This window comes from Ochotona princeps, chromosome 14 (assembly GCF_030435755.1).
Source record: "Ochotona princeps isolate mOchPri1 chromosome 14, mOchPri1.hap1, whole genome shotgun sequence".
Taxonomy (NCBI): domain Eukaryota; kingdom Metazoa; phylum Chordata; class Mammalia; order Lagomorpha; family Ochotonidae; genus Ochotona; species Ochotona princeps.
The window spans coordinates 8,900,677-8,914,059 of NC_080845.1; the positions used below are offsets into that span (position 1 = coordinate 8,900,677).

A 13,383-nucleotide genomic window follows, 5' to 3' on the forward strand; every position below is an offset into this window, starting at 1 on the left:
AAGGATTGTGAGGCCGAATGCATCTGGATGAAATCAGCACCTTCAGTGGACCCAGGAACCTGGACAAGGCTCCTTATGACAGACAGCGTGATTCAGACAAGCGAGGAGCCAGCTAGCCAATCGCAGAAAGCAGAGGCCTCCTGGGGAGTCTGGGTGAACGCTGCAGTGTGTGGCGGCCGTCAAGGTGTTGCTAGCAGCCAAGTAAAATCACTTCTGAGTATCTTGGATCAGATTACTGATTTAGCAGTTACATGATGCTGTTGGAGACTTCCAGGTTTTTCTCTCTGGCTTGTGCTGAAACAACAGGTATAGATAATACTACCCAAGGGCCTGGTGCAATGGCTCAAGTGGCTAATCATCTGCCTGTTAGGTGCTGGCATCCCATAGGGGTGCCAGTTCGTGTCCCGGCTGCTTCACTTTCCATCCAGCTCCCTGCCTGTACCCTGGGAAAGCAGCAGAGGATGGCCCAAAGATCCTGCACCTGGGTAGGAGACCTAGAGGATGCTCCTGGCTCCTAGATTTTGATTGGCTCAGCTCCGGCCATTTCAGCCTTTGGGGAGTAAACCAATAGATGGAAGACCTTTCTCTCTGTCTTCCTTCTCTCTGTAAGTCTGACTTTCCAATAAATATAAATAAACAAATCTGTAACAAAGAAAAAAGAAAAAACCAAGTGGTCCATCTTGTTCTTAAGTGATTTAGTAACATGGTACTACACGAGGTATTGAGAACGCCTCGGGGCCTGGATGCTGTGGCCCAACAGCATGGTGACAGCAGTAGCTGATATCTCAGGCTGAAATTCTGTCAAAAACAGAGGGTTCCCATAGTTGCAAGTTGAAGGAGTTATCGAATGACCTTGACCGTGAGCGGTGATGTAGATCACTGAAGAGCCATGGCTGAGTCCAGCAGTCTGGGGACGGAGGCAAGCAGCTGATGGCGGTGGAGAGAAAACCTGTCAGGGAACTCAATGGCAGCAAGTGTTCCTGGTGGATGTGACCAGGACCACTCAGAGCCCAACTTCAAGCTGCAGAGTCCTCACCAGCTTCTCAGAGCCCTGCTTTTCAAACAGGAAATCATTTGAAGTGAACTTAAATGCAGCTTGAAAGGAATAACACAGATCTTTTCTTTTGCACCTCTGGAAGGACAAAAACACGAATATGCTGGTGAATGTGCGGTACTAACAGAGGCTTGGAAGGAAAGGGTCCAAGGATGTGGAAAGTAAGCGAATGGAGCCGAACACATGGGCCACTCTGCTCCTTGTGGAACTGATTTGGTGTAACTAGGCAGTGGGTGAAAGTTGAAATGCACAGACTCTGGAACTTTCATACCCCCAGAAAGGGACATTGTCTCTTGAAATTTCAGGTAGTCATATCCACCTTCCCAAGATGTGCCTCACCTCCAGGACCAGGGTGTATGCTCAGCTCCTACCCTGGTGGTACATCTATTTATAAATACAGGTGGAGGCCAAGAGAGAACTGTCTTCATACTGTGGGATGCGCCTGTTTTGTCTGTTCCAGGACCCATTTCCACTTCTGGATGGGTATTTCCCCCACTCATTTAGACCTTTAGAGATTGTTGGCTTCCCCTGTCCCCACCTTTCTCTCTCTCCCACACATGCCAGTGTGCTAAGGTTAGGCCTGGCTCTGCCCAGTCCATCCCCTACACAGTCAACCCACACATCTACTGACAAGTGAAGCCCTGCCCAGCCTGACCAACGTCCAGTCTGACCAACACCCAGCCCTGACTCATGTGCTCACCATTGGAAGCTACGGTCCGCAAGGGGAGTCTCCCAACTTCCCCCACCAGGCTCACTCCCAGACCCAGACTTCACTCACGGCAGCAGGTGCTAGGCCCTCATCTGACAGTCTGCCCCCCAGTGTTGGCCTTTGTGTGTGCTAGTGAATGTTGTGGCCTGGCCTGCCCCACATCCTATTCTTAGGTATGCCTGTGGGTGCTACAGCCTGGACCAGCCTGGTCTGTTCCTAACCTCAGTATGCCTGAGTGTTGTTGAGTTCCATGGTCATGTCTAGCTCAGCACATCAACACCCCAGCTCTTGAGCAAACCAGTGGATATTGCAGTTCTACAGAGATGAGCCCACATAGCCCTCACAGAATCTGCCCCCAGACCTGACTCTCTCATGTGCTGGTTTCTTCACAGGGTTGTTTGTTTTGCTGTCATTGAGTTTCTGAAGCTCTTTGTAAATCCTGGATATTAGTCCCCTGTCGGCTGTGTACCATGCAAAGATTTTCTCTTATTCTGCTGGTTATTTCTTCACTTTGTTGATCATCTCCTTTGCTGAATAGAATCTTCTTAGTTTGATGTAGTCCCATTTGTTTATTTTGGCTTTGACTGCTTGTGCTTTTGGTGACTTTTTTAAAAAGTGTTTACCAATAACTCATAGACAACAGACTCGAATCAGCATTAGACAATAGTAAAACTACAAAGGCATATGGGGGGAATCAGGAGCGATCCTAACAACCTCTTAACAGGTGGTCATATGCACAGAGCAGGGGGGGAACCCAGAGTGGAGCAGGTGGACAGGAGGAGGCTGGTATCCCAACCTGAAGACTCCCAGATCCTCACCAAGGACTATCAGTATGAGCACCGAGGACTACTACATCCCACCTGCCAAGGAGACCACAGGGAAATGGAATGCCTTCGGAGGCCGAGAACTCTGAGGTCACCCACCCCCATTTGGATCTATCACATGGGATGGAAGAAGCCCAAATTCTGCCTTGAGGATCCAAGGTCATCGGAACAACAACTAGGAGCACTGAGCGGTCCGCAGAAACAGAACAATAAACTTCCTTCGGGACTAGGGAGAGGAGCTTTCTCTGGTCCTTGCCCGGTTCCGACTTTGGGTCCCCACCCTCTCTTGTAATGGCCATCAGGATCTCTCCAGAAACCCCTCAAAACAAACAAACAAACAAACAAACAAACAAACAAAAAACTAGAATAGATAGAGAACAACAAGGAAAGCTTAGAAACAGGAAACGGTCAGTGGGGATGCACTTACAACTCACTGGGTGGGACACAAAGATTAGTTACTCCTCACTTGAGTATTGAAGATTTCTCTGCACACCCCTCCTAAAACTGTTCACCTAAATTGTTGACATACGTCTCGTTAGAGTTATAGAGTTAGACTACCCGAAAAACAGCCAGGTTCAGCAAAATCATGCTTCAACGCTATAAACTGCTAAATACTAAAATTAAAATAGACATGAGACAGCTGAATAGTAATCTATAGCCATTTTAAGGTGTATAGAACCCGGTTGTATATAAACTAATAATTGAAATGTCAATGTAGAAGTCACAGGATGTGGTTAAGAACTTGTATTCTTTTTTTTTCTTTTTCTCTTTTAACATATTGGTTACTCAATACCATGTCAACTAATTCCATAACATTATAAATTGTTACTGATGTTATGTAGGGGCTTTTAACTGAATGGGATGATACTCTGCCGGCTCTACCTTCAGACCAGAGATAGTCTCCCCAAGAAACCGTTGAATTTATCTGGATAATAAGATGCTGGACTTTATGCTTGGTATATGCTTGCAATGAAAGCATCTCAACTGTATTTGAACTGTGGTAATGCAACAAGGTGGAGGAATCCACCATGGGGGGAGTTTGGGGAGGGATGGGGGAATCCCAGTGCCTATAAAACTATGTCACATAATGCAATGTAATCAATAAAAAAAGTGTTTACCAATGCTTATATCTTGCAGAGTGCTTCCTATGTTTTCCTCTAATAGTTTGATGGTTTCCGAATGCAGATCTAGGTCCTTCATTCATATACAGCTGATTTTTGTATAAAGTGAAGGTGGGGAACTTGCTTCTTCTGTGTTCTGTTATCCAATTGGCTTGTGTTTCTTGTTGCCTTACTTTGATGTCTGCTTTTTTGAAAAAGTAAGGACATATTCCAGTCTTTTCGTAATGACTTTAAATGAAAAAGGTCTTCATCAGTCAGCATGTTTTTGAGATTCTGGGCAGGCCATTTGGCATGTTACAAGTGTTGGCCTGCTGCGTGGATACAGGCTATTCTGGTGTCTGGCTTAGCATATGGAAGCATAATGCATGTGAATCCACGTAACTGATGTGTAAGCCTAGATCTACTGAGGTAGACCTGATGATTGGTTTGTGTGGAGGAGTGTGAAGTCTGGTCACACAGTTCCACTCTTGCCCTGGGGTGGGCACTGAGTGCCCATTTTCAGGTACTTGACAGGCGTCACCTTGGACCTTTGGGATGAACCTGGAGCCTGACCCCACTAAAAGCTGTACTGGCATAGCATTGAGCCTGGGCTGTCCTCAAGGGGAGGTTCTGAGTCAATGGAGGATGGATTGGAGACTGAGTCTTCAGCAGTCTTCTTGTAGCTGCAGTCTATACAGTTAAACTTGCCACTGGATCTATTAGAATGAGCCTGGACTTGGTGTCTGGAGCAGACCCACAAACTGTGGTCTCTACTGTAAATCCATCGGTAACGTATGATCTGGATCCTTACTCAACCCACTCTGTCTGTCCTTGAGTGAATCTCCACAGTGCCACAGCCAAAACTGGTATGTAATGACTAAAAGGGAGATTTGCTTCTTCAATGGTGCAGATTCATCCTTAGAAGTGAGCTGCTTCCCAAGTTGGTTTTAGAAATGATCCCGAAGCTCAGAGCACTTGACCAATCCAGGTACTGTTAGCATTTCTTGTGCTTGATTGGAACCTCTTAGTCCTAGACTGAGCTTTTACCTGGCCTTTCTCCTGACACCCAAGTCCTGTCTCGTGTTATTGTATAGGTGGTTCCCATTATTCAGCTTGAATGTTTTTATCCTTCTATACTTATTAGCCAAATTGTCCTTGACCAAGATGGATTTAATCTCAGTTTACCTGCACTTTACATATAGGGTTCTTCCAGACTCCCTGCACCTGACCGCCCTGTCCATACAGAATTTACTTTAGCAAACTTGTGATTATTAAGTCTTTCTCTTCCTAAAACATTTTCTTGCTCTAATGAACACAGCACATTTTGACGTGACGCTCTGTTGGGAATGCTCACCACTCCTTCCCTCCTTCCAGGCTCCACTGCTATCCTTGGCCAGCAACAGCCAAGGTCTTATTCCAGTTCTACCAAGAGAGATCCATAATTTGCCAGACCTGCCTCTGATGCTGAGAAGTCCCTGCTACCTTGAACAGACATATCTGTTTAGAAGGGCATTTTATGGAGCTTAGAGCTGTGCCTTTCCAGAGTATTTTCCTAAGCCAACGAGTCTCCACAAAGCCTGTTTCATATCCTTGTTCCTCAGACTGTAGATAAAGGGGTTCAGCATGGGGGTGACCACTGTGTACACTACAGAGGCCACCATTCCAGTGCCTGCTGAGTAGGAGGATGAAGGCTGGAAATACACCAGAAAGACGGTTCCATAGAAGAGAGTGACCACTGTCAGGTGAGAGCCACAGGTGGAGAAGACTCTGTGCTTCCCTCGAGCAGAGGGGATCCTGAGGATGGTGTGCATGATGTGGGCGTAAGAGATCAGGATGCATGTGAGTGGGACCACACCTGAGAGTGTAGCTTCAGAGAACATGATGACCTGAAAGGCATGGGTGTCCGAGCAGGCAAGCTTGAGGAGTGGGAGAACATCACAGAAGAAGTGTGTGATGGAATGGGAGGCGCAGAAGGAGAACTGAGTCATCAGGAGTGCAAGTGAAAAGGCCAAGCTAGTGGAGCAGAGCCAGGACGTGGCCAGCAGCAGCAGGCAGCGACGGGGATCCATGATCATGGTGTAGTGGAGAGGAAGGCAGATGGCCACATAGCGATCATAGGCCATGACAGCCAGCAGAAAGTCATCCAGTAGCGCCAACACCATGAAGAAGAACATCTGTGTGAGACACCCAGCGTAGGAGATGGTGTGATCGTGGGTGTGCATGTTGAACAGCACCTTGGGGACAATGGTGCAAGTGAAACAGGTGTCGATGAAAGAGAGGTTGGCCAGGAAGAAGTACATGGGTGTGTGGAGGTGAGGGTCTGAGCCAATGGCCAGGATGATGAGCAGATTTCCCAACACAGTGACCAGATGCATGCTGAGGAAGAGGCCAAACAGCAGAGGCTGCTGCTCTGGGAGCTTCAAGAAGCCCAGGAGCAGGAAACCAGAGACAATGGTTTGGTTTCTAATATCCATTTAAAATAAAACAATTGCCGAAAAATATTGTGGATACACACACACATTCAATCATTTATATTACTCCACGCCTTTCACCTACTTTGATCTTTGAGATCTGTGGTACTCTTCTTTGAAACCACTGGTGTCTCTTGGTGCTAACATGGACAATCTATGTAGAAGTCAGGATTCTGGAAATTAGAATTGGAGATTTTGTTGTGGGTGAATTTTGCATTTTAGCTATCTAGTGAGTCATTCTGTAGAGCTCCTGGGGAAGGTTCCGGAGATCAGGTTCGAAGAACCTTAGTGTTAACCCCCATCTCCCTTGACTCCCTTTTGATGTGGAAGCTATCAATTATGTACTTATAAAACCCAAATAAAATAGTTTAGAAATATTCACTTCATAGAAAATTGTTAATTACTGTGTGTGTATTCATGTGTTAGGTGTAAAGATAGAGAAAGGATAACAATTTACATTGATGGTTCATAGCTGGGACTCAATTCACCTGTGTAGAATAACTTTGCTCTTTTTTTCTTTAAAAGACTCATCAGGGACTGGCCAGTGGCTCAACTGGCTTATCTTCTACCTGCAAATGCCAGCATCCTATACGAATGCCGGTTCTAGTCCTGGATGTTCAACTTCCCATCCAGCTCCCTGCTGGGCTGGGGAAGCAGTACAGATTGCCTCAAGTCCTTGGCACCCTGCACGCACATGGGAGACCCAAAAGAAGCTCCCGGCTTCAGATCATATCAGTTCTGGGTACTGAGGCCATTTGGGGAGTGAACCAGTGAATGGAAGCTCTTTCTCTCTCTAAACCAATCCTTCCTTCCTCCCTTCCTCCCTCCCTTCCTTGCTTCCTTCCTTCCTTCTTTCCATCTCTCCCTTTCCATCCCTCCATCCATTTCTTTCTTTCTTTCTGTCTTTCTTTCTCTTTCTTTCTTTCTTTTCTTCTTTCTTTCTTCCTTCCTTCCTTCCTTCCTTGCTTCCTTTTTCCCCCTCTCTCTCTGTTTTTTCTCTCCTAGCTAAAAAACCCATCAAATGAGCTAATGTATACAATGTAACTTTATAAACTAAAAAAGTTTTTACACATAGAGGGTTCATCCTCATTGTTTCAGCAGCATTACCGACATCATTGCTCATTAGAAGAGTTGGGTTTGGTACTTTTCAGACTAGATAGAAACCTGTCCTTTGTAGCTGTGTAGCCCTAGGCAATTTATCCTCTGATCTTTTCTGAGATTCAACTTCCTGGTCTGTAAAAGATATGCCTACTTTGTGGACTTACAGATGTCAGTGAAGTCACCCATCCTAAGGACTAGCACAGAGGCATTTGTAGATTGTGGTGATAGTTAAATTGTGGTGATTAGATGGAACTAGAATGACTGATTCATAGCTAATGCTCATCAAATTAGATTTTTAAAAGATACTCTTGTTTCTGTTGTTGTAGATAACAATTTGAAGGTTTTTTTTGGGGGGGGGAAGGGGTGACTAACTAGTCCTCCATGTTTGACCAGAGATGGAAAACTCCACTTCCATCAGCCCTCTCAGGTGTGGACAAACTGGAATGAGTCTCACCCTACATGCTACTTTCCATGATCACTATCTGTGACCAACTTGATAAGTATCAAGTTAAATACATGTGATTGTAATTGTCACTGTCATCACTATCGCAGTCATAGCATCTGGGTTGTTACGGCTCTGACCTATTAGTACCATGACAAAACATTCACTTTGGTGTGGGTGGACTCAGGTTTGAGTTTTAGATGCACCATCTTGGTCATGTCATTTAGCTTCTCAGAGTCCCTACTATAGCATGAACCTGAATAAATCTACGTCAAATGATTGTGAGGCCCAAGCTTAAAAAAGGAAACAGGGAGGACTTGTTGCATTCTGCATTGTCGTGGAAATTGTTATTGTGCCTGGGCAGTGACTTAGAATGATTCTGAAAGTTACACTTGATCAAGTGGGCTGAGAATGAGTTGTCTGTGTATAGTACTGTGGTCCTGGGCACGGTTATTACACAGTTATGATGGCTTGGCCACTGCCAGGAACTCAGAAATGGCTGATCTGCATTGATGTCAGGCTAGACTCTCAGGAAATGCACAAGTAGTAAATTGTTGTCTTCATCATGGTGAATATGAGAGCCAGGCCGTAGTTTGCTAAAAGTTGAAGAACACAGAAAAGGAGGAATAGGAGAGAAGCTGTGTGTGTGTGTGTGTGTGTGTGTGTGAGAGAGAGAGAGAGAGAGAGGAAGAGAGAGAGAGAGAGAGAGAGAGAGAGAGAGAGAGAAAGTAATGCCTCCAGTATCTATCTCCTCAGCTCTTACCTGGGAATTCTTTCTCTTTTCAGATTCTGCCATCATCATCATCTGTATTGCGTCTGTCTGCCATATTTGATCTCGCCCGCTTCTCCCACTACTTCTCAGGAAGATTGGTGAAGCCCCTAGTCTTTTTCTTGCTCTCAGAGTAGTACAAAATAACAGACTCAGAGCTGGAGCAACTTGCTTTCAGGAACAGGAGGCAGCAAGAGGTATGGGCTTTTCATGGGCAGCACCTCCTGGGACCCAATCCCAGGCCTCCTAGTTAACGACAAGATGGGGCAAATGTCCAACCTCTTGGATGTCCCTTCTGAGCCGTGGAGTACTGAGTTGCAGCAGTCCCAGGAATATCTGTGTTTCCAAGGAACCAGGTCTGGGAATCCCAAGAGCATGCTTCCTGGAATCTCCTCCTCATCCCATGTAAAAAGGGAGTGGGAAGGCTCCCTTTCCCACCCTCATCTATATGGAGGGCCCACATTCTATGCCAATTTTAGTATTCATGAAGAAAATGAATCATTTCCCAGAAAGTGATGGATAGCAACTAAATAGAACAGATTTGATGTGGGATGTGCAGCACAACTATGAATTTTCAAATTTCTACAGTTATGTCATATAGGATAGGCAAACAGACTTGTTACACATGATTCCAGGAGGTAGAGGTACACTCATATACAATATCTGTGAAAGTAGTAGGGGCTTCTTCCCAAAAGATTAAAAAGTATTTAAATTGTCGGGCCCGGTGGCGTGGCCTAGCGGTTAAAGTCCTCGCCTTGAGCGCCCCGGGATCCCATATGGGCACTGGTTCTAATCCCGGCAGCTCCACTTCCCATCCAGCTCCCTGCTTGTGGCCTGGGAAAGCAGTCGAGGACGGCCCAATGCATTGGGACCCTGCACCTGCGTGGGAGACCCGGAGGAGGTTCCAGGTTCCTGGCTTCGGATCGGCGCGCACCGGCCCGTTGCGGCTCACTTGGGGAGTGAATCATTGGACGGAAGATCTTCCTCTCTGTCTCTCCTCCTCTCTGTATATCTGACTTTGTAATAAAAATAAATAAATCTTTGAAAAAGAAGTATTTAAATTGTGAAATGTATAAGAAACAATAACATGCAGTAACAGTTTTCTTGTTGCTTTTTTCATCCACTTAGAAATCATATGTTGTATGTATTTGCCTTTCCTTGTATTTTCATGAATGGAATAATTGGATTCATTTCAATTTGGTGTAGTTTAAATTCAGGTGATACTTGTAGCTTCTGCTCGTTCTTTTTCATTGCTCTGTAGTAAATGTTCACACTGTCCTACCCACCCCCATAACATAAACACTTTCATTTTGTAACTCAGAATATTTCCAATGGTAGGAGATAATGTTGGGAATATATTACCTGTGATTTGCTCAGCAGATACTGGGGTTGCACACTGAAATACATCACAGTGATGTCTTTACAAGTCAGTGTGTGAATATTTACAGTATGCCAAATGTTGCAAAATAAACTCAGTGCAACTCTACGAACTATCTTTCATTGATTTTTTTTTTAAGTTAAAAGATTTGAGCTATGCGTTTGTGAACTTGCATTCCATTTAGGATTATATCATAATGTGCTCATCTGTTCTGACATTGATGAATATTTGGGTTTATTAACAGATCTTTTGTCATCATGTAAATACGGCATTTATTATAATGAGTAGAGCTCCTCTTATTTTCATAAAAATGCATAAATGGCATTTGAATAAATGTGGTCTGACCTCTTATTTACTTCTTATTTTTTTCTAAGATTTGTTTACCCCTATTGGAAAGTCATATATACAGAGAGGAGGAAAGACAGAGAGGAAGATTCTCCATTCGATGATTCACTCTCCAAGTGACTGCAAAGGCTGCAGCTGAGCTGATCGTAAGCCAGGAGCTAGGAGCCTCCTCCAGGTCTCCCACGCAAGTGCAGGGTTCCAAGGCCTTGGGCCATTCTCAACTGCTTTCCCAGGCCACAAGCAAGGAGCTAGATGGGAAGCAGGGCCGCAGGGACTAGAATTGGCGCCCACATGGGACCCTGACGCAGGCAAAGCAAGGACTTAAGTTGCTGAGCCACTGCGCTGGGCCCTATTTCTTAATCTTTAAAAAATAATTTGTTTTGATTGGAAAGTCAGGTTTAATGAGAGGAGAGACAGAGAGAGGGAAAGTTCTTCCATCCACAGGTTCACTCCCCGGATGGCTGCAACAGCCAGAGCTGAGCTGATTCGAAGCCAGGAGCCAGGAAGTAGGTGCTTCTTTTGGGTTTCCCATGCAGGTGCAGAGTTCCAAGGCTTTTGGCTACCCCCTACTGCTTTTCCAGGCTACAAGCAGGGAGCTGGTTGGGAAGTGGGGCAGCTAGGAAGGGATCTGGTACCCAAATGGGATGCTGGAGCTTGAAGATGGAGGATTAACCAGTAGAGCTATTGTGCTTGCCCCATTTATTTCTTATTAAACCTTCTGTATGCAAGTTGAAGAAGCATTTTAAAACCACCATTCTCTAAATAATACATTTCCACAATAAAATTGGTTATCATATTTGTGCTGTTATTGATAGTTGATGATAGCCCAAGATTTAGTTAGGATTTTATTCTCTTCCCCTGTATCAAGTTATATTAGTGTATTTTTTCTGAGAATAAAACCATGGCAAATAAAGCAAACTCATAGTTTGGGTTCTATCTATATTCCTGTCTGCCGTCTATGGTATGAAAGTGACCTGTTTATATAAACATGACTGTTTCCTCTGTCTCGGAAAATGATCTACTGGATGTCCACTTGACTCCACTGATGGGTCCTTTTTCTCTGCTTATAAAGCCCAAATTATTTGCCTCCAATTTTCAAGTTCAAAGCATGATCACAGCCATAAGAACTAAGCTTTTTGAACTCTTGCCATAGGTCATGTAGTATGCTACTTGCTTTCCATAGGTTGCCACATGATTTAATTGTATAAAACCAGCTTCTGTTATTATTTCCGTTTTATAGATGAGAAATATGAGGTTTAGTATGGTTGTTATTTTTTTAAAGAGAAATTGTTTCTGTAGCAAGCTGTTGGTAGTCTCATTTCTGCTAGTTAGACTGTTAGTATGGTTGAAGACAGAAGCTATAATTTATGTTGTCTTCCTCACAGGATTAAACACAGTGACTGCAGCTGATGGATGTTTAACACGTAACTGTTGAAATAGTGGTTAAATTCCAAGGAAGTGTAAGAGATGCATATACTAATCTGTTCTCCTAGTGAGCTTTCTCAACGCCTGTTTCATGTCTTTATTCCGAAGGCTGTATATGAAAGGGTTCAGCATAGGAGTGACCACTGTATAGATCACAGTGACCACACGATCCTTTGTCACTGAGTATGTGGATGAGGGCCGAATATATACTGATATTATGGTGCCATAGAACAATGCTACAACAGTGAGATGGGATCCACAGGTGGAGAAGACCTTATACCTGCCTGTCCCTGAAGGGACCTTCAGAACAGCATGGGTAATGTGGACATACGAGATGAGAATGAAGATGAAGGGACTCATGATCACCAAGGAGCCCTCTGTGAAGGCCAACAGCTCGTTGACCGAGGTGTCAGAGCAGGAGAGCGTCAGCAGTGGCTGGACATCACAAAAGAAGTGTTGGATGATGTTGGGCCCACAGAAGGAAAGGCGTGCCATGAGAACTGTGTGGATGAGTGAGTGAAGATGGGACACCATCCAGGAGGCTAACACCAGCAAGAGGCAGCGCCTGGGGCTCATGATCGAGCTGTAATGCAGGGGATTGCAGATGGCCACGTAGCGGTCCATGGCCATGGCAGCCAGGAGGAAGCTGTCTGTGATCCCAAAGGCCACAAAGAAATACATCTGGGTGATGCACTGGGGAAAGAGGATGGTCTTCCTCTGCGCCAGCATGTTCATTAACATCTGTGGCACAATGACAGTGGTGAAGCAGATGTCCACCAAGGACAGGTTGGAGAGAAAGAAGTACATGGGAGAATGGAGGCGGGCATCACTCCGAATGGCTGCAATAATGACTGAGTTACCAACCACGTTGACCAGGTACATACCCAGGAACCCAGCAAAGAGCCACACCTGTTGTTTGGGGTCAGCAGTCAGTCCTAGAAGGAGGAATTCAGCCATGTTGCTCTGATTTCCCCTTGGCATTGCAGTCCTGTGGGTAAAAGAAATATATGGAAAAAGAAGTTAGGTGTGTATTCTGGTTTGCATCTTCATAGGAGGAGCCATTCATGTAGACTTCCATTCTTGTATTCTGTGGTATAGCTTCATAGGCTCGTTGCTGACACTTTGACTTCACTTCCAACTTTGCAACTGACTGTATGAACTTGAATAAAGACAGAATTTGTAATACCCTTCTTTTTGGGCTATTTTGAGGATAAATATTAGAGATTAAAGGACAAGTGTTCAGAAAATAATAATAATTGTGTTCAAACTTCTGTAAGTGTTGTTTGTGACACATATCTTCTGTAGTTAAGTTCCCTGTGATAAACATTGAACTATTAAGATAGTCTAAGATAATAAAACTGATGTCAGTTGATCTACAACGTAATGCCCACTGTGTTGCATACTATATTTATTGGCAATCAGGGTGTGGACACCTTTGGGAAGCCATTGTTCTGTTTATCACAAAGTGATAAGGAAATTCAGGGGCTTGCTGCGGGCAGCCGTTTCGATGAACATGCAAGATGACTTTCTCTGGAGTTGCTGCAGAATCATTTCAACTTTAAAATAATCCTCTCTTGCAACTGTTTCTGATTTTCTCAGAAGATTGTAGAGACTCGGCGTCTCATCATTTCACAGAAACCATGAAATATTTCTGATTCTAAGGTGCACTGTGCCTTAGTTGGGAACAAGAACACAGAGGGAGACAGGGAGGGAGGAGAAAATGGAGAAAAGAGGGGAGAGGAGAGGAGGGCGGAGACGAGAGGAG

The 13,383-nt window shown here is 44.7% G+C and overlaps 2 protein-coding genes across 2 annotated transcripts; both read right to left on the reverse strand.

The window, feature by feature from the left end:
- Positions 1-4,825: 4,825 nt before the first annotated feature.
- Positions 4,826-6,294, reverse strand: LOC101533362 (olfactory receptor 1361-like). Its single transcript, XM_004593720.3, has one exon. It carries the CDS (start codon positions 6,159-6,161, stop codon positions 5,211-5,213), a length of 951 nt encoding a protein of 316 aa, XP_004593777.3. The 5' UTR covers positions 6,162-6,294; the 3' UTR covers positions 4,826-5,210.
- Positions 6,295-11,596: 5,302 nt separating this feature from the next.
- LOC101533842 (olfactory receptor 1L6-like) lies at positions 11,597-12,599 on the reverse strand. The gene has a single exon (XM_004593722.2). The coding sequence runs from the start codon at positions 12,597-12,599 to the stop codon at positions 11,670-11,672; it is 930 nt and encodes a 309-aa protein (XP_004593779.2). The 3' UTR covers positions 11,597-11,669.
- Between the last annotated feature and the right edge of the window lie 784 nt (positions 12,600-13,383).

Bases quoted from the DNA above. Each gene is read 5' to 3' on its own strand.
- LOC101533842 (XM_004593722.2), bottom strand. From the start codon at position 12,599: ATGCCAAGGGGAAATCAGAGCAACATGGCTGAATTCCTCCTTCTAGGA.
- LOC101533362 (XM_004593720.3), bottom strand. From the start codon at position 6,161: ATGGATATTAGAAACCAAACCATTGTCTCTGGTTTCCTGCTCCTGGGC.